The following is a 24,460-nucleotide window of genomic DNA, read 5'->3' as shown; positions in this document are numbered from 1 at the left end:
TTGTTTTCCTTATAGATAATGAGTCTCGGGGAGAAAGAGCTGATTTAGAGTGAGATCGGGAAAAAGGAATGAGTGGACCACGATTGAAAGTGTAGCTTTTTTCTTGTAAACTGTTCAAACGTTTTGCTCGTCAAGTACGCTAAATCAAATGTTTGTTATTTTAAAAATAAGTTGAATGTTTACTGACGAAGATTATTTGTTCTATGTAAACACTAAAGACAAATTAATTCGATAAAATTTTTACTTCTCTGAAAATGTAACAAATGTTGCAGCGTTCTCGATTTACAAATTATTACACGTAATAACTTTAATGACTTTAACCTTTCTTTCGAAATATTCAAGTGTAATTCATGATTTCAAGCTTCAACAGTCAAATAAATTAAACTAACTTATCTTAGCGAAAATTAGTTTTTGAAAGATCTTTATTAAATGTCATCACGTGCAGGTTGTCGGTGTATGATGTTACTAGTATATTATCTGTGTGTTAGCGAAGAATATACATCTAATTTTTCTTAAAAATCTTTCTCCTCGAAACGATTTTTTAATTTTTTACTTTTTCAGGTGAGAGGTTAAAAGTGAACACTCAGAATAAAGAGTTTTCAGCTTATGAACATTGTCCAAGTAGCACATCAAAGTTCCTAACTTTCAGTATTCTTTTCTTATGCTTTGAGAAAATTTCCAAAAATGTCTATTATCATCGAAACTTTCTTTTCACCCTTACATGTAGGTGATGCTATACACACATTATCTGCTCTTTTGTCACACTCCCATAAGTCTTCGTATATAATATTTGATATAATTCTTAAAAACTGAAGAAAGTCTTTTGTTAAGTCTAAAGTGAGACCCTTGAAATTCCTTATACACTCGATTATAACTCGCGCACTGCTTTAGCTTTTGCACGAATAAATTTAAGTTTAAGTTCCCAAAAACACCAAGAGAGTAGCTTTGCCATTTATACGTGACTTTTTCGTGTATAATAATTTTCGTTAATATTCTTTACGATAAGGAAATGCATTTTTTAAACACCGAACATACATGCCTTACTTTATATACAGCCTAAAATTTCAGTCGAATAAGAGTCATGATGAGTGCGTAGATGTTCAATTCTTTTATTTGCTACCAAAAACTTTCTTGTTTTTCTATATTCTGTCAAACATTTTCTATATGTTTTGACGAGTGGTCCTTTTCTCGTTCCTTATCAATCCCATATTGTTCGTCTTGTAAAGAATTTTTCATTTTTTATTTTAAAAGCCGGTTTATCATCGTTTCAAATCCTCGTACTACACTTGAAGTCAAAGAAATCAAATTCTGAGAGACGCTTCACAGGTGGAACATAAAGGATTCAATTTCTTTGTATTCTTTTGTTCATCTTTTTATTACAGTAACTTTGCAGATACCACGTGGCTCGGAAGCAACGCTTCAGGAACTTGAGAATTCAGGATGTAATAGTCTTAAATGTGAAATCACTACCTTGAAAAATACAGTGGACGAGGATCAATATTTCTCTTTTAGTTTTAGAAATTTGACTTAAATATCGAATGCTCCGTTCCTTAGGCGTCTAGTAACTCTTGAATTCTTCATGTAGTTGGCAACTTGCTCTTCGATTGTTGCACATGGTCTGACATTGAATTTGAAACGTAGCGGTTTTGAGGGCGGGAACTGAATCTATAAGATAAATTTTATGACTATTCATCGCCGCTCAGAAATCTTGCGTACTCGATAAAATATCGGTGGTTCTCATACAAAAACGTGTGTGTGAACTTTGTCATCTCCTTTTTTTCTTTCTCCTTGTTTCCTGCTCTTTCTTCCTTCGGCAGCAACTGGGCAAATATTCTTGTTTCATACTTTGCACGATCTTGAACGATTCTTTTGTATAATTTTTTTCTCATGCAAGCCCAAAACTTCGACCCGAAGAAACTGAGATATCAGAGAATATTGTCGCTTTGTGGAAAACACATGATGACGCACACTATGTAAAATCTTGGCTAGCATCGTCGCCTTCTTCTCCATAACATTCTTTGTCGCCTGTTTTCTCAATTTTTCAATGACCAAAAATATATGTATATGTATACGTAATATATCATTCTTATACAGTTATGCTGCTCCCTTAAACTTTAAGTAGTGTTTATTAGTAGGTATAAGTTTGTTTTCGTACGTTAGGTAGTTTTACAGTGATTGAGAAAAAAATACGTTACGCTTGTCAATTTGTCCAAAACCTTCTTTCTCTAGCATTCCATCTATCATGAAATACGATATCCGATGAAATATAAATTACAGCTAGTGAGAAACGTTTATGGAATAATCTGGTGAAACTCTTCCTAAATACACTGGATTATTCCATTGATATCCTCTCACTTATTAATCGTACATACCGTATACACCGTAACTTGTATTTGTAACCGTTTAGCTTGTAATCATCGCATATATGGGACGTTTTTTAATACAAATCACACGTATATATTTTTTTTGTTAATGGGGGTTTCAGAGTACGTTGAAAAGGGTTATGCAGTCTTGCGCGGGTGTTTAGACATTAAGGTTTTTTTTGTATTTTTTTATATATCGTTTCGTTTAGAATTGATGTGTGAAAGTGTAATTTTTGTGTAGTGTTTGATACGTGTCGGATCGAAGCCAGTGCGCTCGATCAGCTATTTCTCGCTTTTTTCGTCTCGTGCACTATATGCATTTATTTTTCATTTCTCACAATCTCTCGCTCTCTTTCTCTCGTATTATTCATTCTTTCTCCATCATCAAAAGATTGATGCCGCGCAGACTCTGCAAGGCCGAGCTTGAAGAAGAGAACAGTTTGCGTTGCGATTCTCGTTCTGTACTTCTGTACTCGAGCCTCTTAAGCCTGGGAGACGCGGCGCACATTTAACTGTCGGAATCGTGGGTATCGACGGTGATTTGCTGTCGTATGGCGGCTTTGTCGCATACGTCGTTTTTGTTTGTTTTTTTGACTCATCAACTGGCGCTCAATGTTCGATTCACGTATCGTTCTGGCTCGAGACTTAGAATTCAATTCAAAATTCTTTTTTTCTTATATTTTTCCGCACAATCAAAGAATTGTGCATCTAACTGTTGCCAATTAATCCTTCTCAGTTTTATCACTGCCGTTATTTATTTATTCATTTTTTCGTTCCATTACCTATTATCGTATTAAGGACACTGTATAGAAAACGTGTGAAGGTGTAATTTCGATGAAAGTTGAGAGATAGAGTCAATAGTATGTAGCGATAGAAAAGATAAAGCTGCAAGTGATAGAATGGCGATAGTTAGGTACATAAAGAGGAGAGAGAGAGAGAGAGAGAGATCAATAGCTGTTGTTAGACAGTTGACCAGATGTGTGCTGACAAAGAGGCGCATTGCGTTGTGTGACGTCGAAGTAAAAATTTTCGTTGATGAGATAAATATCATGCATTTTGAAAAAGTGAACTTTCATCTTGATAGTTGAGAGCAAAAATTGCAAAGGGGAATCCAGTATAATACAAGATATGAATGGTCTCGCACACGTGCTAAGCTTGGTTGTTTTCGTATAACCTTAGTATTAGTGGAGCTAACTATTGCAGTAAATACGTTGTGTAGTTGTGGTTAAATAACTATTATAGATAGTTGCAAATTCTGGCAGATTAGATGATACCGAGAATGAAAATCCACTTTTCAAAGGCAGGGACATGTATTATTTTCATCACGAAGCACACAGACACAGACACATACACGCACACATAATGAGGATTCGAACTTTGGAACATCACGCTTCGTTATATCTGCGACCTCTCTCGCGCGAATGTCATAAATCAAGGAGGAGAAGTATACGTCGATGTAGGGTTTGGGTAGGTAAGTGTATCTGTGTGTGTGAGTGCGTGTGCGTGCGCGCGTGTGTGTTCGCGTATGTGTTATGTATCAATCGTATAATCGTATAAAGGGCCTCACCGGAAGGGTCACATCGTCGATCAACAAAACGACCTAAGCGATCATCGCGTATATCGCTCTGCTTAAAGCTCCTTTCGCACAAACTCGCTTCTCTCGAAAGAACGTCTCTCGCATTTCTCTCGTATAAGTTTCATGTAAACTGCGCGCGTATAGTTCATATCAGTATATCTCCTAATCGTCTCTCTCGTTTTATTTATTTATTTATTTTTTTTTGCTATCTCTCACACCGCCCCTCAATTTCTATATGATTAAGCGTATAACAGTAGTACTTATACATCCTGTCGACTGTCGCGCTACTGCTCGACCGATTCCTCCATCGCCGCGGGCGTCGACGGCGACGAGGGCTGCGGCGATGTCGCTGGTTGGCTGTTGCTCGAGGAGTCGTTGCCGTTGCCGTTGTTGTTGCTGTTGTAGCCGCGCTGCAGCTGCACGGCTAAGCCACCAGCTCCGGCCGCCAACTCTTTTTGCTGCTGCTGCTGCTGCTGCTGCTGCTGCTGCTGAGTCGTCGGGCTCGAATGATCTACTATAAGCTTACTATCACAGGCACTTTTTTTGTCAGTTGACACGGCGTAGAGGTTGTGTATGTCCGAGTAGTGGTTCAGCTTCTTCTTTGTGGACTCCTGCTGCTGCTCTTGCTGCTGCTGCTGGCGCTCCACTGTCTTTTCGCTGCCGCCGCCATTCTGTACCTATGGACATTCGATTAACATTAACACTAACGCCGCTAGTCCACCCGAAGCTAACAGTTTCGAATCGTATAATCGTCCCAGAATAAACCTCGCAGATGCGTATAGTGTGGGTTAGCATTTGATATGGCTCAGATGAGTTATATGACATTTGAGAATTTGCGTTTCGTGTTAGAGGTTTGATTGAAGCATAGGCGTGTTATACGATTCGAATAATCAGTAAAAGAACCGTACCCTTAACTATCACCGTTGTGTCCCACAGAAGCCATTACAGTCTCTAATCGTGAAACTACCTATAGACATATACAGTAATCAATTTAACTACTGTAACTGACGCATCCGAGAAAACAATATTCTTATGGACTGTGGAAAAATATTATCGAACGATTGATTGTCATCAAGTCTCGTCACATCAATTTTCCATGTATTAAATAGTCGTAATAATTTTCCATTTCCAACAAATGTAATTTGATAAGAAAGAGTATTAATTATGAAATATGAAAGTCGGAAAGAACGAGAAAGGTATCGAAAAGGAATGGTCAATTTAATAGAGAACCAGAAGAAAAATATCGAAAAAGAAAAAACTAAGCGAAATCGTGAGCGGTAAGGTAAAGAGAGAAGCGCAGAATCCATCACCGGCATCGGAAGCGGAGAGAGCCTAACTGACCTCGCGTTCTCGGCTACTCCTGGAGTCGCGCGTGGCTTCGTCGTCCCTGGCAGAGCAGCTGAGTCTGGACGAAAGCGAGGCAGGCGAAGCGAGACCTCGATCACTGCCAGCCTCGTCGTTGAGCCTCGAAGGCGACGGGCTGAGCTCGACGGTCGGCACTCGCTCGGGCCTTTTGGGTGCCGTCGCCGCCTCGTCCTCGCTGCTGTCCTGCTGCATGCGCCTCGAGTTCCTGCTCAGCTGGTCGATCAAGACTTTGCTCTCGGACTGATTGGCGTTCGCGAGCGCTCTCTCGCGCTGTTGTATCCCGGACTCCAGGCTCGACCTGATCAGGTTGTCCAGGAAGCTGCCGTTCGCCGCGGTGCCGTCGTACAAGCTCTCGGCCATCTCGCGCGGCGACTTCATCAGCGAGCCGCGGGAATTCGATGTACCTAGGTCGTTCGGGCGAAACGCAGCTGCTTGAAAATTGCCCGCGAAGCCGGCCGGCGCTCGGACGCTAAGTACCTGGCTGCTCGGCTGCGGCGCCGTCCCGCGCTCCGATAGCGTTGCGCTGGTCCTGGAGGCCGCGCATGCGCTGCGAGGCGAAGTACTGCTCGGGCAGGATGGCCGCGGAAACGTTGGGCCCGCCGGTCGGGATGAAGGGCGCGGGCATGAACGGCGTCGGCCCCCAAAAGTTGAAGGGGTGGGCGAACGGCAGGTGCGGCATGCCGTCGATGAACGGCGGCATCTTCATGCCGTTCGGGCCGCCGGGGATGCCCGCGGCAGCGGCGCCGCTGCCGCCGCTACCAGCGCCACCGGCGGCGCCGGCCCCGGACGCCGCGCTGCCCGGCGCAAACGGCTTCTGGTTTGGCTTGAGCGCCGCCTGCTTCTTGTCGGGCGTCGTCGAGGCTGTCGTGCGCATCGCCGCGCCCGTCGCCACCGCCGCCGCGGCCGCCACCGCCGCCGCGCCGTCCTTTGCTTTGTCGTCCGGTTGCTTCTGATCCCTGCCCAGCGAAAGCGATATGCTTAATTTCGGCGATTTGACGTTGCAATTAGGGCCCGATTATCGTCGATGAGACGGGCGCATCGCGGCACGTTACGTTTGCTCGCCTCCTGCGGAGCGTTCTTCAAATTGAAAAATACGTCATTTAACGGATTCGCAAACGAGTTAGACAGCTTTCGAGTAAGTTCGATCCGTGTGACGTAGCCGCTATAAATAGGTTTCGCCAGAGCGCCCTTTATTTTCAAGTAATGGAACAAGCGCGAAGCAGACTCGACGAAAACTGACCTCTTTCTCGGCCTCATGAGATGCCGTTCCTTCACCTTGTACTCAAGGGTGGAGTGCGGCACGCCGTAGTAGCTCCCGGCTCTGTGCACGCTCATTTCGCCTCTCTGCACGGCTCGCACCGCCTCGACCAGGCTATCCCTGTCGTAGTTGCGATACTTGCCGCGCTTCGGTCGCGTGCCCTTGCCACCCTGATTCTGTTTGTTCTGATTCTGCTTGTCCTGCGACTGGGCGGCTGACTGCTTCGACTGCTGGTGCGTCGTCTGTTGTATGATCGCTCCTGCCGCCGTCTGCTGTGGCTGCGTCGGTTGCGGAGGCGTGAAGCGCCCTCTTTTGTAGGGGTTCGGCTCGGCGATCAGCGACTGACCAGCTGCGGCTGCTTGGCCTGGGAGCAACGTTGCAAGGGTGAGCTTTCGCGACAAGTCTAATCATCGAGGCGAGTTTGGAATTTCTTTGGAATTTGTGTTCGCCGACTGTGATTGGCTTTTTCTTTCGTGAAAATTGTCGTCGAATATTCTTGCATAACGTAAGCTGTGGCCAATAAAGCGATAGCAAAGTCTTCGACTGATAAATGACAAATGAAAATGAGCGGTGAAAGTGGCGACGGACTCGCGATCGGGTGAGCGCAACGGAACAAACGGGATCACGTTCGGCTGCGGGCAGACGAGCAAAGTACCTGGGATAGGCGTTTGACCCTCCTGGAACTTGACGCTGATGCTTTTGGCAATGACGTCGCGGAAGTTGACGGTAGCCGCCATACCCTTGCCGACGAGCGAGTTAGTGGGCGAGCTCGTGCCGGAGAACGCGGGGCTGGCGCGCTCGAGCAGACCCGGCGAGGCAGCGACGCCAAAGCCTTGCGTGCTCGTTGGTCCTGGTGTTCCACCAGCTGCAGCGCTTCCGCCACCACTGCTACTACTCGCCGGCTTGTAGGACGGAATTTTGAGAATCGGCCGACCATGCCCACTATCGCTCGCCTCTTCCTCGAGGGCCGGATTGAAGTCGTCGTTTGTCATCGGCCCTCGCTGACTCGACTGTCGGGAGCATTGCCATTTTTTTTTGTCTCGATTATTCTCTCGAGTAATCGCGTAAGGCGAAGGACGAACCACAACATTCTATAAACATGCGGTTTAAGGGATGGGGCTCGTCAGCTGGTCGTCAATATACCTGTGACAGCCGATGCTGCAGTGAGGCAGCAGCGTGAAGATTTTGCACCTGATCGCCATTAACGTTGACCTCCTTGACGAACTTTTTATCGTCGCACATCAGCCGGCGCATCACCTCCGGGATCCTGTAGTCTTGCGTCTCCATTCCTGCGAATTTCGTGCCAACGTTACGTGTATTTCTCCAGAAACATACACCAACATTTTCTCTCTCTCTCTCTCTCTCTCTCTCTCTCTCTCTCTCTCTCTCTCTCTCTCCCTCTCTCTCTCTTCAATCGGACGAAAGCAAAATACGTCATTGCGTAACTCCGCTCGCGCGCCACTAACGTCAAAAAGAAACGCTTCAACGCAGGTATTTTTTCTTGAGAACTAAAAGCGAAGAAGAAGGAATAATTTGGAACACAAAAGACGTAAAGGAAAGCCGTAAATGCAACGGGGGCATCGAGGGCAATTGTACGTCGCAACTTTTAGGCTTCTTTGAAATCTCCTAAAAGTGCTAAAAGAGGAGGGAGGGGGCACCCCGACTCGGACGAGCCATAGGTATACGTAGGCAGCAGAGAGAGCGAACAACGAAAAGTGCTTGCAAAGCCACGTTATGTCAGCGGGTAGAAGAAAAGGAGAGAGAGAGAGGGGGGGGAGGTAGGGTCCGCTTATCGATTCGCGAAGACTTACGTGGTTGTCGCGGCGCGCCGCCTGTCGAACATCGTGTAGCTTTGGGTGCACGCGGATAAAGCGAGTCTCTTCCGCGCGTTGACCTAATTTCAGCCCTTCGCGCTTGTATTCGCGTCGTCGTCGCGAGTTCGAATCGATGTTGGCGAATTAATATAATATGTTATGCGCATGTACGACGCCTTCGAGACTGACGAGACGCAATATTAATGTGGATTACGGGTGAAGTTAATGAAGTGAGTGGAATTAGGGGGAGGCGTTTTATTAGTCTCTGCAAGAATACCAACGACTGCAAATGAAATAGAGTAGCTCACTCGGGCGACAAAGGCCGGTTTACCTTTGAAGGGAGCCGCAGCAGCGAGCATCTTTTGGATGTAAGGGCCAATGTTGGCGTGCCAATCGGCTTCGTTGCCGCGCTGCAGTAGCGCCCTTAACGAGTCACCGCCGCTACCCTCTAAGCTAGAGAACCTTACGAGATCTTCGAGCGAGAGCAGCGGCTTCAGCAGGGCTTTCTCCACTTCCTTTTCCTCCTCTGCGCCAGACAGCTCCTTGTCGTCCACCTGCCAATCCAATCATTCAAGCATACCGGCACACGACAAGGGAAAGAGCAATTCATATGCACGTACTCCTCTCCCTCGTCGTACCGCTTAGCAAACACAATAATACTTTTCGTCTTTTTGTTGCCTATTATCTACTGTGCGGCAGCTTTTCTTGCTCTCTATGCTAGCTGCAGCTGCTTGTGTTTCGTTTGTTTATTGGTTTATTTCAGTTCGAATAGAAGTTTATTCCAGTGGTCTTTTATTCAATGCCAAATACCTATTGATCTGCGATTCAAATTTCAAAGTTTTTCTCCATCTTTTCTAGCAGGAATAAACTTCTCTCGACACTATTTCTCATTAAATTTTCGAGAAAAAATCACGATATCATTAATACTGTTCAGCGCTTGAACTCTGCACCGATATTTATCTTTTCAAATTTTAAAAAGAAACAATAATTTTTGCTCGAAAAATACTGTTTGAAAGTGGGAAACTCTTATTTTTTATTTAGCTGCATTATTATTTAATAGCTTAAGACCTCTGTAGCATTATCATTTGAGTTTGCATGAGAAAAATTGAAAAATTCGAAATAATCGACGATAAAAAAGCAAGAATTTCCAACCAGTTAATGTTGTCGTGTGTCTGAGATAAAATCAAATAAACAAATGAAATGATAAAAAAACGAACATCACGTGCTTCGTGTCTGTTAAACATCGACGGTTATAATGCATTTCCTTCAAAAATTTAATTTGTCGCCGTGCACATAAAACATTCATTAAATACATAGCATTCGAATTTGACGTAACAAGTATTCATGTACATATAAGTATACTATACACAGAGAAGTGGAAGGTGAGGAATGGGTTGTCAGTTGTCTTCTCGGGTTGTATATATTGTACAATTTGATTCGCGTTCGATGCAGTGTGAGAAGCGACATGCGAGGAGACGTCGATCATAAATAAAGTATGTAAAGAAAAATGAATCTTCGTTGAACGGAGACATATCGCACGTGTCGGCCAATGATCCCAGATAACATTTTTCAGTTGCGCCTCTTTCTCTTACTTGGGCTGAGATGCAGCAATTTTGTTTTTTCTACTCAAGCGCGCAATTCTTTTTTCTTTCATTGCTAATAAATATCATTGCGTCTATATTTATGAGCTTCAGTGCGTATATACTTTTATCGTCTGATGCACTGTCAAATCGTATATTCGCTTGACTGCGTTTCGCTGTTATCTGGAAGCTAAAAGCTAAACTTGGCGTGTAGAACTTGAAGGCCGAGTTTTCGTGTGTGCGGGCGAACAAACGTCAAGTGCTTAATGCGAAATTACGAAATTATACGACGGCTATTGCATAATAGTAGCGTTTCAGCGAAACGATAATCGAGTGTATTTTTTAATTTCTCGTAAAAGAAATAGATATTTCGCATTTTAGCAAGATGAGCGCGAGTTTGACGTCCAATTGTTCGACTGAAAAGCGAGGAACCGACGGTGATTCCGTGATAAAATTGAAAATTTTGAAATGCAATTGGTCGTTCACTGGCATGCAAATACACTGCTGACTCGGCCGAAAAAAAACTTACCTGACAAACGGAAACGTGAGTTGGGCCAAGCGAGCTCTACTGCACAAATAGGCTAGCACAACAGAGCACAGCGAATAGAAAGAGAGACAGAGGCAGAGAATTGAAAACATAGCTCATGCAACAGATACAAGGTAACCAACGAGTTGTTCGGGGGCGATCGCACGAATGGACGCGTAGACCCGCATGTGTCTGTGTACGATCTCCGTGTGTGTTTGTGTGTTGGCGTGCGTGTGCGCGCGTGTGTCACCTGTTGCTCCGCAGCACTTTTGAGAGCGCCAACTAAAAGCATTCAAAATGAAGAACATGTACGGGGGTGTGCGTGTGGTCGCAAGGTCTACAGCGGATTCTGCGATCGCCATACCAGAGGTATGTTTTGGGGAAGCTTCATTTGTTCTTCCTGGCCAAAACCACACTTGAAAAGTAAGTAGTTTCGTCGAGTAGAGCACGGCCGATCTGCGTGGCAGATCAGCAGCAGTCGCATATATATCAGAGAGAACTCTGAGCGCGGATATACATATGTATGAGATGTAAACAATCGAATTGCTATAACATTGTATTTACAAGATCGAATAAAGTCCACTCATGTTGCAAAAAATGAGCGGATCGACATAGGTAAAGAAAATTGGCGGAAATGGCATTATTACCGCGAGAACGAATGCGCGACTCGTGTCACGTGAGCTGTTTTCTTTGTTCGTGAACAGTTCAGACGTGACGTTCTGTCCCCAAAACCTACCTCGTCCACTTGGCCGAGCGGAGCGCTCGCGTTATGTCGGTTGTTGGTGTTTGTAGTGTTGTTGGCGTTGGTGGTGATGCTGGTGGCGACATTGGTGGTGGCGTTGGTGGTGGTGGTGGTGGTGGACGCGTTAGCGCTGGTCGCAGTGTCCGCGGCGGCGACGGGGGCGGCAAGTGTGCTCGTGCTGTTGTTGAGGGACGCGTCCCTCTCGCGCTCCATGGCAAGCTTGTAGACCTTGTTGCGCAGGGTGCTCCTCGGGATGCCGTACAGCACAGCGGCGCGCCTCGTGCCCAGCTTGCCGCTCTGGATGTCGCGCAGTGCCGCCTGCAGCTCGTCCTCCGTGTAGGTTCGTCTGCCGGCCGCTTGGCCACCAGTCGCGCCCGACGCCGCTACTGTCACCCTCGGCTTTGCCCGGTAGCACGTGCTGCTGCAAATTTCCATTCGCAACCTTACCACATCCGTCTCCGCGAGTCTGCCGATCGATCGCTCCGTAACGTCCTAACGTTCGACGCACTCCCCTAACCTTCGAACTAGATTACCTCGCGACCGACTTTCCCCGCCTACATTCCTATTTTTTAGCTGTAACACACCTATCGAGTCTCCTCTTTGTAATAGGCAAATCGTTTATGAATCACTGATCGCTAGCTGATAGCAAAATAATTGCAGTCCGCATCGCCGCTAAGGACGTTTATTTAGTCATGAATTTTACTTGCTTTGACCTACATATGTCTCGGTTATCTTACGTGAATCTGATTGCAAAAAAATGTCGTTACTTTAGTGCCCGCTGCCATGTCTGCAATCTTTATGGCTGAAAGAGTAAAATAGCGACGATACTACTTTATTCTCTTGTTATTTTATGTGCAAAACAGATTGGAATCTGCAAAATTGGTTTGCGCACGTCAATTTGTCATAGGAATAAAATAGTCTACCGGATATAACAGATATTTTCAGGCAGATTCCGGTGGCAAACTATATCATTGCCACGCTAGTAGTAATAACTAAAATTAGTCAGACGAGCGCTCGCCTGATTAGATTTTAATCATCTCCGAATCGTTGAACTTATTTATCAATGGACAAATTTCATTCCAAATCCTATCCATCACTTACTTTTCGATGGTCGCTTTGCAACAAAAAAAGAGCGTGCTCCACCTTCAGCATAATTGAAAACACTTGCAACGTAAATCAATGTGCAAGAACAATCAATGCAAATTCATTCACTCTCGAACGACAATTACTCGCAGAGACTCGCGCAATTGAAAAGCAAACTGCGCCTCGACGTTATCTCCGCTCGAGATGACTCACATATTCAAATGTCGAATGAATAATCCGGTTCAAAGTCGAAAATTGTACGGCGCAGCAAATTCAATTTTCTCGCGGACACGTTTTGCCGCTCTGACGTCAGTGCGAAAATTTTGAAGCAGGCGCGCGATACTACACACGTGTCACCTATTGTTCTAATCGCTGAAAACGTTATTGGCTCTCTCGCGTGTCAACTGACGCCGTTCCTCCCAAAATTTAACGACTAAAAGTATTTTTTACATTTTCGAAACGATAGCGAAGCCTTACATTTTCTTTCATTATCGCTAAAGGAAATTTAGCAGTCGGTTTGAAGTTCATTGCGTAAATGATGTTGCAATTTGGATGCATTGTAAGGTGAAGATAGCAAACGCACATATTTGTCGAACACATTATTATGAGTACACAGAATGTGATTACTGCATTTTTTGTGGATGATTTATCAATGTCTATCAAATTATTGAGGTTTCAATGTTAATTCTATACCAAAAAATAATGAACCATGAAAGCAGTCACTCAAACTAAAATAATAAAGATAAATTCCAGGCGAAGGATGTTGATAAAAAGACAACCAATTTTAGAGAATAACCAATTACAATAAATGATATTGCTTCTTCCTTCTTAGTATCTTCGCGATATCAATCAATACTTGGATTCGTGTTAACCAATGAGCTTCGAGTAAATGAAAGTTCAAAGTTCATTGGTATTTCAATGCAATTACAGCCAAAAGGAACAAAATTATTTGTGCATCCCATTGTAAAAACTTTAACAATTTCCGAGCGTAAAGCAGTGAGTAAGAAGCAAAACTATAAGCTGAAACAGTTCGACACCTCAAGTGGTAAAGTTAAGTGAAACATTTACCGATAGAAGAAATGACGATTAAAAATATCGCCGACTACAGAGCAAAACAGCAGTGGTACGTACGGTCTCGAATCAACCTAATTTAAAAAAAAAAGAGAAAAATTGCAAAGGAACTCGGCTCGTCATAACGTCAACATTCGGAGTCGAGGCGTTTAACCGATAAACATCACGAAAGTGCAGCTTCGGGTGGCGATAAGATTAGTCTGTTTCTTTGACGATCATCGACGATGAGATGGCCCTCCCTCGCCCGGCGCATGTATGCTCTTAGTGTTGTGGCGTGCACACGCAACGGCGACGCCGGCAGCTCGTTTGTGCCTGCCTCCTCCCGCGCAATGTGTGTACGTATACGCGGGTTCGTCGACCTCGCACGCCAACTAAGTAAGAGTGCATGCAACGAGCCGTGTGTGCGTGTGTGTGTAGGCGACGATACACGTACACACATTCATGTTCAATTCGTTGGCAAAAATGAAACTCGGGGGGGTTAGCGTCAACGCCAGTTTAGTTTTTCGCCGCCTGCAATTTTGAGGATTTTTTCGACTCTGATGCTGGCGAACTGAGTAGACGTAATATTTTGGGAATTCGCGGAAGCAGTGAAACTTTACAAGTACACGGAAATATTGAATAAAATGAACAATATCTAAATGCTTTCTGACAGAATTTTAATATTCAAAAAAGTTTCACCATTTTTATTTTCGTGCGTTCGAACGAATAAAAACCTTCAAACACTAATATCAGTATTTATACAACTGAATATTTAACATTCAAAAAGTTTCTGATTGATCGATAGCAGGTGTTACAGTATTTTAAACCAAGATTTTAGATGAAAATATCCTCGCTTTCGAAAATAATGAACAGCGTCGAAAACAAATAACGTATTCACTTGAAGTATATGTTATGTTGAATCAATGAGACCTTTTTCAAAGCCACGTCTGCTATTGTTAATTTTTCGTAGACGATACTGTCGAGTAAAACGATAAATCTGATCGGATGAGAAGAGCCAAGCGTTTCTTAATTATTGGATAAAAATATTAACGCAATAGCGTGTACGTTGAAAGACACGTCAAACAGGATTTGAGAAGCCTGTCAGCGACTTGAAAGTCGAGTGCAATCGCAGTCGCGGAGCAAATAACGATTGTCGGCGGACGCGTGAATAATAGACGGCGATAAAAATTAGACGAAGCGAGGGAAAAAAAGCGAAAGAACGACGAAAAAGAGGCTTTACGCTCGAGCTAGTGTCGGGCAGGCGAGCGGGCGGACAAGTCGCGTACAAACATACACGAACGAGAGTGGTATAGCCACGGAGCAGCAGCAGCAGCAGCAGCAGCAGTAGCACTGAGGGCAACGCACTTTTCTCTCTCCGTCTCTTTTCCTCTCTCCCTCGCGCGCGCTCGACACATCTGAACGCGCGACTCTCGCCAAACCGGCGTAGATTTCTCTGGCGACCCCCTCGCTGTACGCGCGCGCGCGCGCGCGGCGCTGCCGCCGATGAGCGTGCTTGCAAGCTCGCGCGCGCCAAATTCCGCCTGTAAATAATGCCTTCGACGCGTCAAACTTTGAATGCTGCTCACTTATTGCCCCGCCAAATCGGTTTATACGCGACGCGTTCGTCGAAATTTTCGCCAAATAGCGATACGCAAACTCACGCGTCGACGAGTAATAGCTGGTCGCGTTGTCGCGCGCGGACGGTCGGACGAAACTGGATTTTCGCGGAAAAGTGGTTTCTCGCTGGCGAGCTGAAATTGCAACGAAGATTGCACTGTGGCTGACGAAAAAAATCATCGATCGAAGATGAGTCAGGCTACACGCGAAAGAATGTAAGTAGGAGGAGCAGTACGTTTACATGGCTGATAAAGCCAAGTTGGATAAGGAATTACCGAGACTGCCCCTGTCATCGACCCCGAACGCGTTGTTGGTAGCGGCAGGGTGTTCGATCGGTTTATAAGCTCTTTTTTTCTCTCTATTTATAAATGACAATATTCCGGTGACCGCGGCGGCGGCGGCGGCGGCGACGGCGGCAGCCGCGAGATACTACGCGCGTTTGCGCAATTTCACTTACACTTTAATGCTATCGATTCATACATGGTATATATGCTCATTAATTACTCATCGTCTCGATCGATAACTATCTCGTTTACAAGAAATATATTTGGATATGCACACGTGTTTTCGCATTTATATCGGCCTCTCTCATTTTTTTCCGTCCTTTAATTTACGAGCCATGCGAACGATTTTGCGGAGAATTATATGAAGCGCGAAACGCAAATCACCGTAGCGAAGGTCACGTTGTGTTAGAAAGCAGACCAGACAATTATTTGGTCAGAACTAAGACGACGATCGTTGTGGGTCATGCAAATCAAATTCAAGTATGTTAGATGTCAAGATCTTTTTACGTAGATGCCCCCGACCAGCATTGCAATGCATAGACGTGTGCCGTGCGTCTAAATTGATGTGAGAGTGCTTTTAGACGAAAGTGCTTCTCTGTTTATAGCCGCGATGGGCACCCGATCGGATAAAGTCGTCGACAAATTCAATGCGAATGAGTCGCATTCCTTATTGATATTAAAAATAATCAACGTCCTCATTGAACGTCGTCGTCGTAAAAAAAAGTCGAGGAAGCGCGTACTTGAGCTCGAAGGCTTTGACTTTTCTATTACACAAGGCCGACACTGCCGAGCGATTGCAAACTCGCGTTGTTGAAAAATTTTCATTTTTTTTAACTGCACCTGCTGTGTTAACCTTCGGACAGCGTGTTTCCGTTTCGAAAAAAAATAAAATAGACGTATCGATTTGATAATTGCGTTGTAAATCATGTCTCGCAGTTGCGTACACATACGCTACGCAGCTCTTGTCAAGTGAATTATTGGTATTTGTTTTGGCTTACACTTACTTGAAAATAGCTTTCGGATCGATGGCTGCTGACATTCGAAGAGGTATTTTTTGTTGATCCAATATAGATATGTTGTTGTCCTGCAATTAAATAAAATCTCAATGTTTTTTAGTGCCGAGAGCCAAAGAAAAAAATCAGAAAAACAGTTGCAGTTGATAAGGTCGTCACAGCGATAAAATGAAACACAATCGTCAAATGTTTGCCTTGCGAAATTCTGAAAAATTCATTCGCTTTATCGGTTCGCGGAATGTTTCCGAGGCTTTCGGCTCTAATATCAAATAAAATTTCCGAATTCATTTAATTGACGCGTACGTATATTTCGCGTTGATTTATACGTTAAACGCGCGCGCGCATTTTTATTCAATTACTCAACGGGAAATCCAGAAAAACGTTTTGCCAGTCTTTATTTTTCTTTCTACTAATTGATGACACACTAGACGAATGAAAATGTTACCTGCGGATTTTTGGGCTTGGCGGAGAGATCGAGCGGTTGGTCGGTGCCATGATTGTCCTGGTTGGCGGCTGCCGCGGCAGCGGCGGCGGCGGCTGCAGCAGCTGCAGCCGCTGCGATCACGTGTGGTGGTTCCCTGGGCGGCAGACACCACTGGGGCAGCAGAGTCGGATAGGTGCCACCGAGGGCCGCAGCCACCATGGACGCCGCCATGGGATCAACTTGCACCGACATCGGCGACTCGGCCGATCGGGAGCTGTTGCTGCTGTCGCTTTGCGGACTCTGTGCCAAGAGGAAAGCACGCGCCTCTCGTTAATATTACTACGCTACGCAGCGAAACTCGTGCCGAGATATTGTACTCGTGTATATGCAAGTACGTGCACGTTGCTGATTAGTTTTGCCGTAGCGAGGGCTTTGACAGGTTTTTGGCTCTAACTCGATTGGCGGAAAGCAGCGGGGGAAGTATCAACTGTTTTCGTAGATCGGAGTTAGGTTCTCGGTGGAACTCTGGGCGAGATCTATCATTGGAAGTTGAGAAAATGATCCGCAAGCAGAGCTAACGCTTGTGAGACTACGGGAATACTACAAGGCGATCGGGGTTCGACCGGCGAGAAGCGAGAACTCACAAGAGGCGGCTGCTCGTCGTGCGGCAACTTGCCATCGAGGCAAAAGTAGCACTTGTCCAGCGGCTTCCAGTCCTCGGGCGGTGGGCTCTGATGCCGGCCCAGCACGAACGAGGGCGTGCAGAACTGTAAGAGCTCCTTCTTGGGAGGCGTGGAGGCACTCCTCGCCTCGGCGATGACGTGCAGGGGCCCGTTGTTGTTGCTGCTGTGGAGCGGCGTGGAAGTCGGCCTGCTCGGGCAGTTCTCCTGCAGCTCCTCCTCCTTCTTTACCCTCAGCAGGCCTTGCGTCAGCGGCACTCTCGGCTCCAAGCCCGTCTCCTCCTTCGCTTCCTGCAAATGAAGGTCGAGCCTCGTGAGAACGCTGACTCGTCGGGCTGGCGCGAGGACGAAGAGGCGTGCCTTGGTTCCCGCCGTGTCGTCGGCGTGCTCGAGGAGGGACCCGTTGCTCTGCTGGTCGTGGCTGTTGGGCCTGAGCCTGTCCTCGAGCTGGTCCCTCTTGATGGCCGCTTGCTGCTCGCTGCTCGTCAGCAGTGGCGCCGAGTCCTCGTCGCCCGCGCCGTCGCCGTTCTCCTGGCTGGCGCTCAGAGGGCCGCCGCCGTTCTCGCGGGCGCCCTCCGCGAGCCGCCCGTTCTCCGGGCCGCCCGTCTCGTCGGCGCGTCGGGGCGACGAGCCGCCCCCCAGGCCCAGTGTGCAGTTTGTCGTGGCGACGCCTTCTGTCAACACTCCTGCCTTTGATTGCTGCGGCTGCTGCTGCTGCTGCTGCTGCTGCTGCTGCTGCTGCCCCTGACTGCCGCTGCTGTGGTCGTTGTGGTTGTTCGCTAGGCTTGCCTTCAGTGACTGGCTCGCTGAGTCTCCCGGCTTTGCCTGCTGCACCTGCTGTCGTTCAACAATTCGTCGTAATCTTTGGCATTTTTCCTTTCCATCCTTACGACGGCTGACCCTACACGACCTTTTCTACTGATTCGGGCTTCGACGAAGATTCAAAGTCGAAAGTAGCAGGCAGTTGATAAACTAACAGTCGCAGTGGGATAACGAGTCGAAATGGAGGTTTGCCGATGGAAACTAAATGCGAATTAATAATAGGAAAATGATGCGGATTCCGACTGAAACAGCTGATTTACGCGTGCTTGTCCAGTCACTGTGCACGTCGGACGAAAATAGTAACGGGCAAGAGAAGAAAAAAGAGGTACGAGGATGATGGATAATGACCTGGGCCAGCTGTTGAAGCTGAAGCTGAAGCTGCTGTTGGCTGATAGCGGTGGCTGTGTTGTCGGTGCTGCGAGTGCCGCTGCTGTACAGGGTGTCTTGGTACTGCTTCCATCTCCTACGGCCCATCAACTCCTCCGCGACCCGCTCCAGACCTGTGACAGCACCACGACTACATTCAAACAATTATGCGGCCATCCCTCACCCCCTCGAGCTTTCATTGGCATTTAGCGCTGCCCGCCTGCTTGGCGTTATTACCGCGCACCCGAAGCTTCCCTCGTTCGCATGCCCGTGCATTTTTATTTCTAATGTGTACGATCGTCAAAGGAGCAATTTGCAAATGACTCAATTATAGAAGTGAGCTAGCGCGCGATACGGGCGGAGCTTTTCGCCAGATTAAATTTGCCGGCTGCTTATCTATACAGAAAAGGAACATGCGGGCGTTTTTTTATTATTTCTTTTTTTTTTTCTGTTTTTTCTTTTTTGTCTCTTTCCCTCTCCCTCTCTTCGCCTAAAGCGAAGAGTCTAGTCTTATCTTTCCCTCTCACTCGGTGTGACGCATCTCTCGGTTTTGACTCAGAGCTATTATACTCTCGGTAGGTGGAGCGAGATAAGACCTGCTCATCGGCTGCATCGCTGGCATTGGCCAACCGAAGGAAAACGACTGCGAAAAAAAAATGATCTCTCTCTTTTTCAAGGATTCGATTGGACTTGTTACTCGCCGAGGAGCATAACTTTTCCAAGTTCTTTCTATTGGCAATCACTCGCCGAAGGTTTCTGCAAACTTGTTTTTCAGTGACTCAACGAAACATTGTTTCTAGAGAAAAGCATGAGCTTGAAGAAACTGCACAATTCGATTGCATAACTCGTCGGCTGCTATGTAACGTTCATAGCCTATTACTCATATAAACATTGTCACGTGAATCATCATAGAGTCCACATTAATATTTTAGAGCTTCGATGTGCGAGTTCAAGTGTTCCGTGCGAGTCTTTTTTTCAATACGCCATTGCGGAGTTTCATTGCACGTGCTGGGCCGCAATTGATTTTGTTGAACACTGCGCGACAGTCCGTCTATGGTCATTAGGGGCACACTGAGAGACATGGTGCTAAGTAAAGAGATCGTTTAGGCCAACAGCTGTAAGTAGGAATAAAGATGATTGCCGAGCATAGAGCACGGAAGTTCGCTGATCACAAGAGATTGTGTATAATGCATTGCGAATGCACACGTATGAAATTATTGATTTTCGCATTCTATAAAAAGTGTGACACGTTAAAAGTACGACTTTTGTGATGAAAGCTTTTTCATGTCTAGAAACCACGATCAAATGGATCGATTGGTAGAAACAAATTTTTGCTTATGAATACTATTCCTACAATAGTGTAATTTTGATAAAAAAAAAAAGAAACAAAGCGGAAGTGGTCAGCGCAAGCTAACAAAAAAGAAAAAATAATAAATAAAAGAAAGAAATACATCTATAGAGTGTATGGAGTAAGGGTATATACTGTATATACAGTATGTACCTATTTCCGCGGCAACAGCAGAGCCCCGCCATTCTCGGCCGCGAGGAATTCACAAATTAAATTGCTCGATCGGCCAGCGGCGCTTGCTCGTGTGTGTACGTGTGTGTATACCTATATGCACATTCACGCAAACATGCACACTCGATTTGCGGACGCGTCCGGCCAAACAAATCATTCGTCATTCATCGGCCGCCCGGAGTCATTCTCGAAAATGCAGTCCAATATGCGAGCGCGAGCAACAACAGCAACAACAACGACGAACAAAAAATTAAAAAACGAAAAAAGAAAGAAAAACCCTGAAGCAAGCCGATCGAAATAACGAAATATTCAGGAAACACGCTGTTGATTTATTTAGTTTATTGGCTTGACCGATTGCGGCTAGCTTAATTGATTGCCGCATTGACAAAGCTTGTCAGCTTCGGTTCTTTTTCTTTTTTTCTACCGAACGCTACATTTGCTCCTAGTTCTCCATTTAATTTATTCGATTCGTACATAGGATATTCATGCATTAATTAATTGACGTGGTGCACTGAGCGAATGCATTTTTAAAATGCATAGATCGACAAAGCTACTTGCTGAAATGAATGTTTCTTTTTTGCAATCAAGTAATTAGATTATTATATAAACAACTTGTGCGGCTCGCTTAAAAAATGAATAGTGCTTTTATAAACTTTACGATAATATCTGTTATTCTTGATAAATTTTCATGACGCTTTATTGAATGCCAGTCACGTAATTTTGTGCATTTTCAAGCATCCCTCATATTCGAAATTACTGCATAGACATACACAACCCTCGGAATTTTCCAAATATTGCCGAACAATGTACCATTATTGATGGAATGAAAATGAATTTATGATATGCGAATTACAGCAATGCAATCAATTAACTCGTCCATGCCAGACGACTCTATTACAATAACATCGAAAAAAAAATTATAATATAGAAATTATATTTCATTCATAATTTTATCTGATAAGCATGAAAAAATTTGTTCGACGAGTTGTCACGCTTTGAAAAGTGCAAGCTTATTTAATTTACTTTATTAGATTAGACGAAGACCTAAGATTTTCCCAAAAATTTTTAGGTCTTCGCTAATCTAATTTGAGAACTGAAAATTTCTTCTTGCTGTCATTTCTGTATCGCCGGTCGATGAGCAATACTTTACTCGCAGTCGAAATGGAGCTGCGTTACAAATGAAATTCGAAAAAAAAAAAAAAAAAGAAGGTCGCGAAAAATTTCAAACATTCATTCCAGTCAATTGGATTTGATAGCAGCAAACGGACAAACAAGAAAAGGGATGAAGAGCGAAAAAAGTAAAAGCAGAAAGGGGACACGGTCGGCGTTCGAAAGTAGCGCGAGCGCGTTAGCGCCGGGCTTGAAAAACATGTGAATAAATGATTACTGTTTGTCGAATGTTTTGAGCCAATAGAGGAACATGCACACACACACGCGCGCGCGTCTCCGTACAATAACGTATGCGCCGTTGCATTATCTAGCGCATTTGTCTTTGGCATGAGCGACTGCTTTTCATTGCACCATTTTCAGCATTCCGACTTATTTTGGTTTCGCGCGCGCTTTTAAACTGTCCGGTCACCGCTTATCAAGAGGCGCGAACACGTGCAATTCAGCAAGCCGTTTACGGAAATGTCGAGCGAAGCGTCAGGACCGTTACGGTGAGAGTCGCCGTAGCAAGTGATTCTTTAACGCGCTTCGCTGCGTGAGCGTCGCGCAGTCGTCGAGAAAGCTACGCATTGCGCTCCTTTTCCTGTATTTTTTTATTTCGTGTGCAGCCCGCGTTTTTACATAGCTTCGATCTGTTATCGAAACACGCTAAATTTAATATTTTTTTCTTTTCGCTTATTCCGAGTGCACTTTCACCGATTCTTGATAGTTCACCCACGTCTTTTTTCTATAAATACGATTAGCATTTTGGAGAAATGTATGGAATTATTTCTGAACTGATATCGTGAAAATCAAAAATACTTTTTTGTTGACCTACAGAGAAAACTATCCTTAAACAAGTTACTTAATAATAAGTAACAAGTATAAGGAGAACAAAAATCGAATGTGATGATATAAAAGTGAAAATAAATTATAACGTCAGGCATTGTGTCAAAAGCAAGCGAACCAATTGAAGTAAAACGCGATATGGAAATAAGCAAAAAGGAGAGAATGAAAAAAATGACGTGGAGCGATCGGGAGAAGAGAAAGAAAGAGGGGAGGAGATGGAAGAAAATAGAAATCCTTGAGATTCAAGGCTGCCGATGAAGGAAGCATCTTGCCTAACTGTCATTATGAGCACGAAGCTGGCGGACGGATGTGGCAGAGAAAGAGAGGAAAAAAAGGGATTGCAGAACGAACGATTGTAGAAAAGGCCGCTCGCGGAGGATATTTGCGTGATGGTGCGGTGACTTAGAATGCAGCATGAATAATGAGAGACGTCCTTTTCGGATAGGAAGTCGAGAATTCGCGGCCTGTTATCTAGACGTTTTATTGGGAATTTGATTACGGCATGCCGTAATTGTTATTCAGTACGACGATGCAATATGTTTCGACTTTCCATTAAATTTATTGAAATTGCTGCGACTACGAGTAGATGTAGCTGTTAGCGTAATTCTTACTTAGTTGCTCATGTTGCCCAACTCAAAATAGAACAGAGTTATGTGCGAATTTTTTTTTCTTACAGAGGTAAATTTTAGAATAGCATTGTTTCCGAGATGGCTAAGAAACACAGTAGGAGTCGAATCGATAACAATGTATCGAAACCTTGAATCACGGGAAATTTCACGACAAAACTGATCAAATTCGCGCAAGCCGATGATTTTAACTTTGAGAGACGCGCGTGCGCATGCGTTACTCTAAGAGCCGATTTCCAGCGAGTATGACGAAAATCGGCACAATGATGATACGCCCGTCGATCGCTCACACGCGTCATGACAGAAATAATTGCAAAATACGTGAAAAAATGCAACGAAAAATCATCCAGTCATATAGACGATTAAGTATATAGTTAATACGCACGTGATTCTATTTTAAATTGAACAATCATTGCGTCCAAGCGTAATACAACCTTAATGAAAACTTTTCTTTTCCGCGTTTAGATTAAGCTGATATTAAAGTTTCTTGGAGCTGATTTCGCCAAGATCCATAATTAACATGTGGCGTCATTTTGAATTTTTCCAACAAAGAGGAATCGAAGCACAAAACAAGAAAAATCAAGATTCAGCAGTTTTTCCTCGAGTAGACAACTGCTGCGTGAATGTCCATCAGTGCAAACGTCAATTTTGTTTTGAAGTTGCACTCTGCCCACAGCTACTCAAGTCGCTGGGCGCGTGTACCAACTTTGCCAAGGTCAAGCGGTGAGTAACGAGAATCGGAAACGAAATCGATTGGACGCCGCGTTCGACGACACTTTCCGCGCACATGCACGCGCAATTGCGCTTAATCGAAAAACGACCGATTATTTTTCTCTCGAAAATGACGATAAATTACTATCAGTTGAGCGATGACGCGCGACCTTTCACGCGGCGAATGACACATTGTATATCGCCAACATATCGCTCCTTTTTTTCCTTCGTAGTTTAGCTCTAGGCGCACCCGAGAACAAGTGCGTACAAAGAGAGGCCGCGCTGATGGCCCGCACGGAGAATAGCAAATAACGCATCGCCGTCGGCTCGTGCGCTCGACAGACAAAGTCCAAGCGCGCTGCAACAAAAAAATAAAAAAAAAAAAAAAACAAAAACGCGATAATCAACCTGCACTCTCAAATATTCATCAAGACATGTACATTGGCTCGCGCGCACATCTGCCTCTCGTTGATAACGGATGGAAAAAAATGGCGCCCTCATAAATCAAGCCTCCGCCCGATGAAAGTTTCAACAAAGTGTCGAGTGAAATATTCGCCGGCGCGGGCGCGAAAATCTATGCGCATAAATCATTATACCGAAAGACAGATAGAGAAAACGGCTTGTCATCGCGTAAATACACTGACCGTTATTTGTTGTTGTTTTTTGTTTTTTTTTTTTCGGAAAAACGCCGATTCAATTGATCGCGCTCTTGTAAAGACTCGCCTCGGCAGCAACTGCATCAATTTTCTTCCACCCTTTAATAAACTTTATCCACTGTGTAAGGGACTTATTCGTCGGAAGCTAGAATGAAGAAGAAAAAAACAGAAATGCTCAACACGCTCGACTCAAGAGACTCCGACGAGTTATTGGATTCATTAGAGGTCTCCGGAGAATCGCGCGCACCGCTGCAATTCCTTTAGCATTTCATTTTTTCGTAAGGGCATTTTCATCGCTGGGAAAAAAATAATACACAGAGTTTAGCCACGTCACATACACACATCGGGAGTCAGCGCTCTTTCATAATCACAACTCTTTTCTAAATAAAA

The 24,460-nt window shown here is 44.8% G+C and overlaps 1 protein-coding gene across 1 annotated transcript in view; it reads right to left on the bottom strand.

Moving 5' to 3' along the window:
- Window positions 1-3,086: 3,086 nt before the first annotated feature.
- The window catches only part of LOC131668107 (mushroom body large-type Kenyon cell-specific protein 1), a 67,250-nt gene continuing 45,876 nt past the window's right edge, over window positions 3,087-24,460 (bottom strand). The window contains exons 3-13 of the mRNA XM_058941985.1: window positions 18,546-18,697; window positions 17,736-18,212; window positions 17,340-17,666; window positions 16,717-16,995; window positions 16,263-16,342; window positions 11,219-11,645; window positions 8,708-8,930; window positions 6,545-6,926; window positions 5,782-6,260; window positions 5,281-5,708; window positions 3,087-4,616 (exon numbers count right to left, since the gene is read on the bottom strand). Of these exons, the coding sequence (XP_058797968.1) occupies window positions 4,224-4,616; window positions 5,281-5,708; window positions 5,782-6,260; window positions 6,545-6,926; window positions 8,708-8,930; window positions 11,219-11,645; window positions 16,263-16,342; window positions 16,717-16,995; window positions 17,340-17,666; window positions 17,736-18,212; window positions 18,546-18,697 (3,647 nt within the window). The 3' untranslated portion in view covers window positions 3,087-4,223. The remainder of the gene's footprint in view (window positions 4,617-5,280; window positions 5,709-5,781; window positions 6,261-6,544; window positions 6,927-8,707; window positions 8,931-11,218; window positions 11,646-16,262; window positions 16,343-16,716; window positions 16,996-17,339; window positions 17,667-17,735; window positions 18,213-18,545; window positions 18,698-24,460) is intronic.

This window comes from Phymastichus coffea, unplaced genomic scaffold, assembly GCF_024137745.1.
Source record: "Phymastichus coffea isolate CEN01 unplaced genomic scaffold, Cenicafe_Pcof_1.1 PCOF00074, whole genome shotgun sequence".
NCBI lineage: Eukaryota > Metazoa > Arthropoda > Insecta > Hymenoptera > Eulophidae > Phymastichus > Phymastichus coffea.
This window is presented reverse-complemented; position numbering and strand designations above follow the sequence as displayed.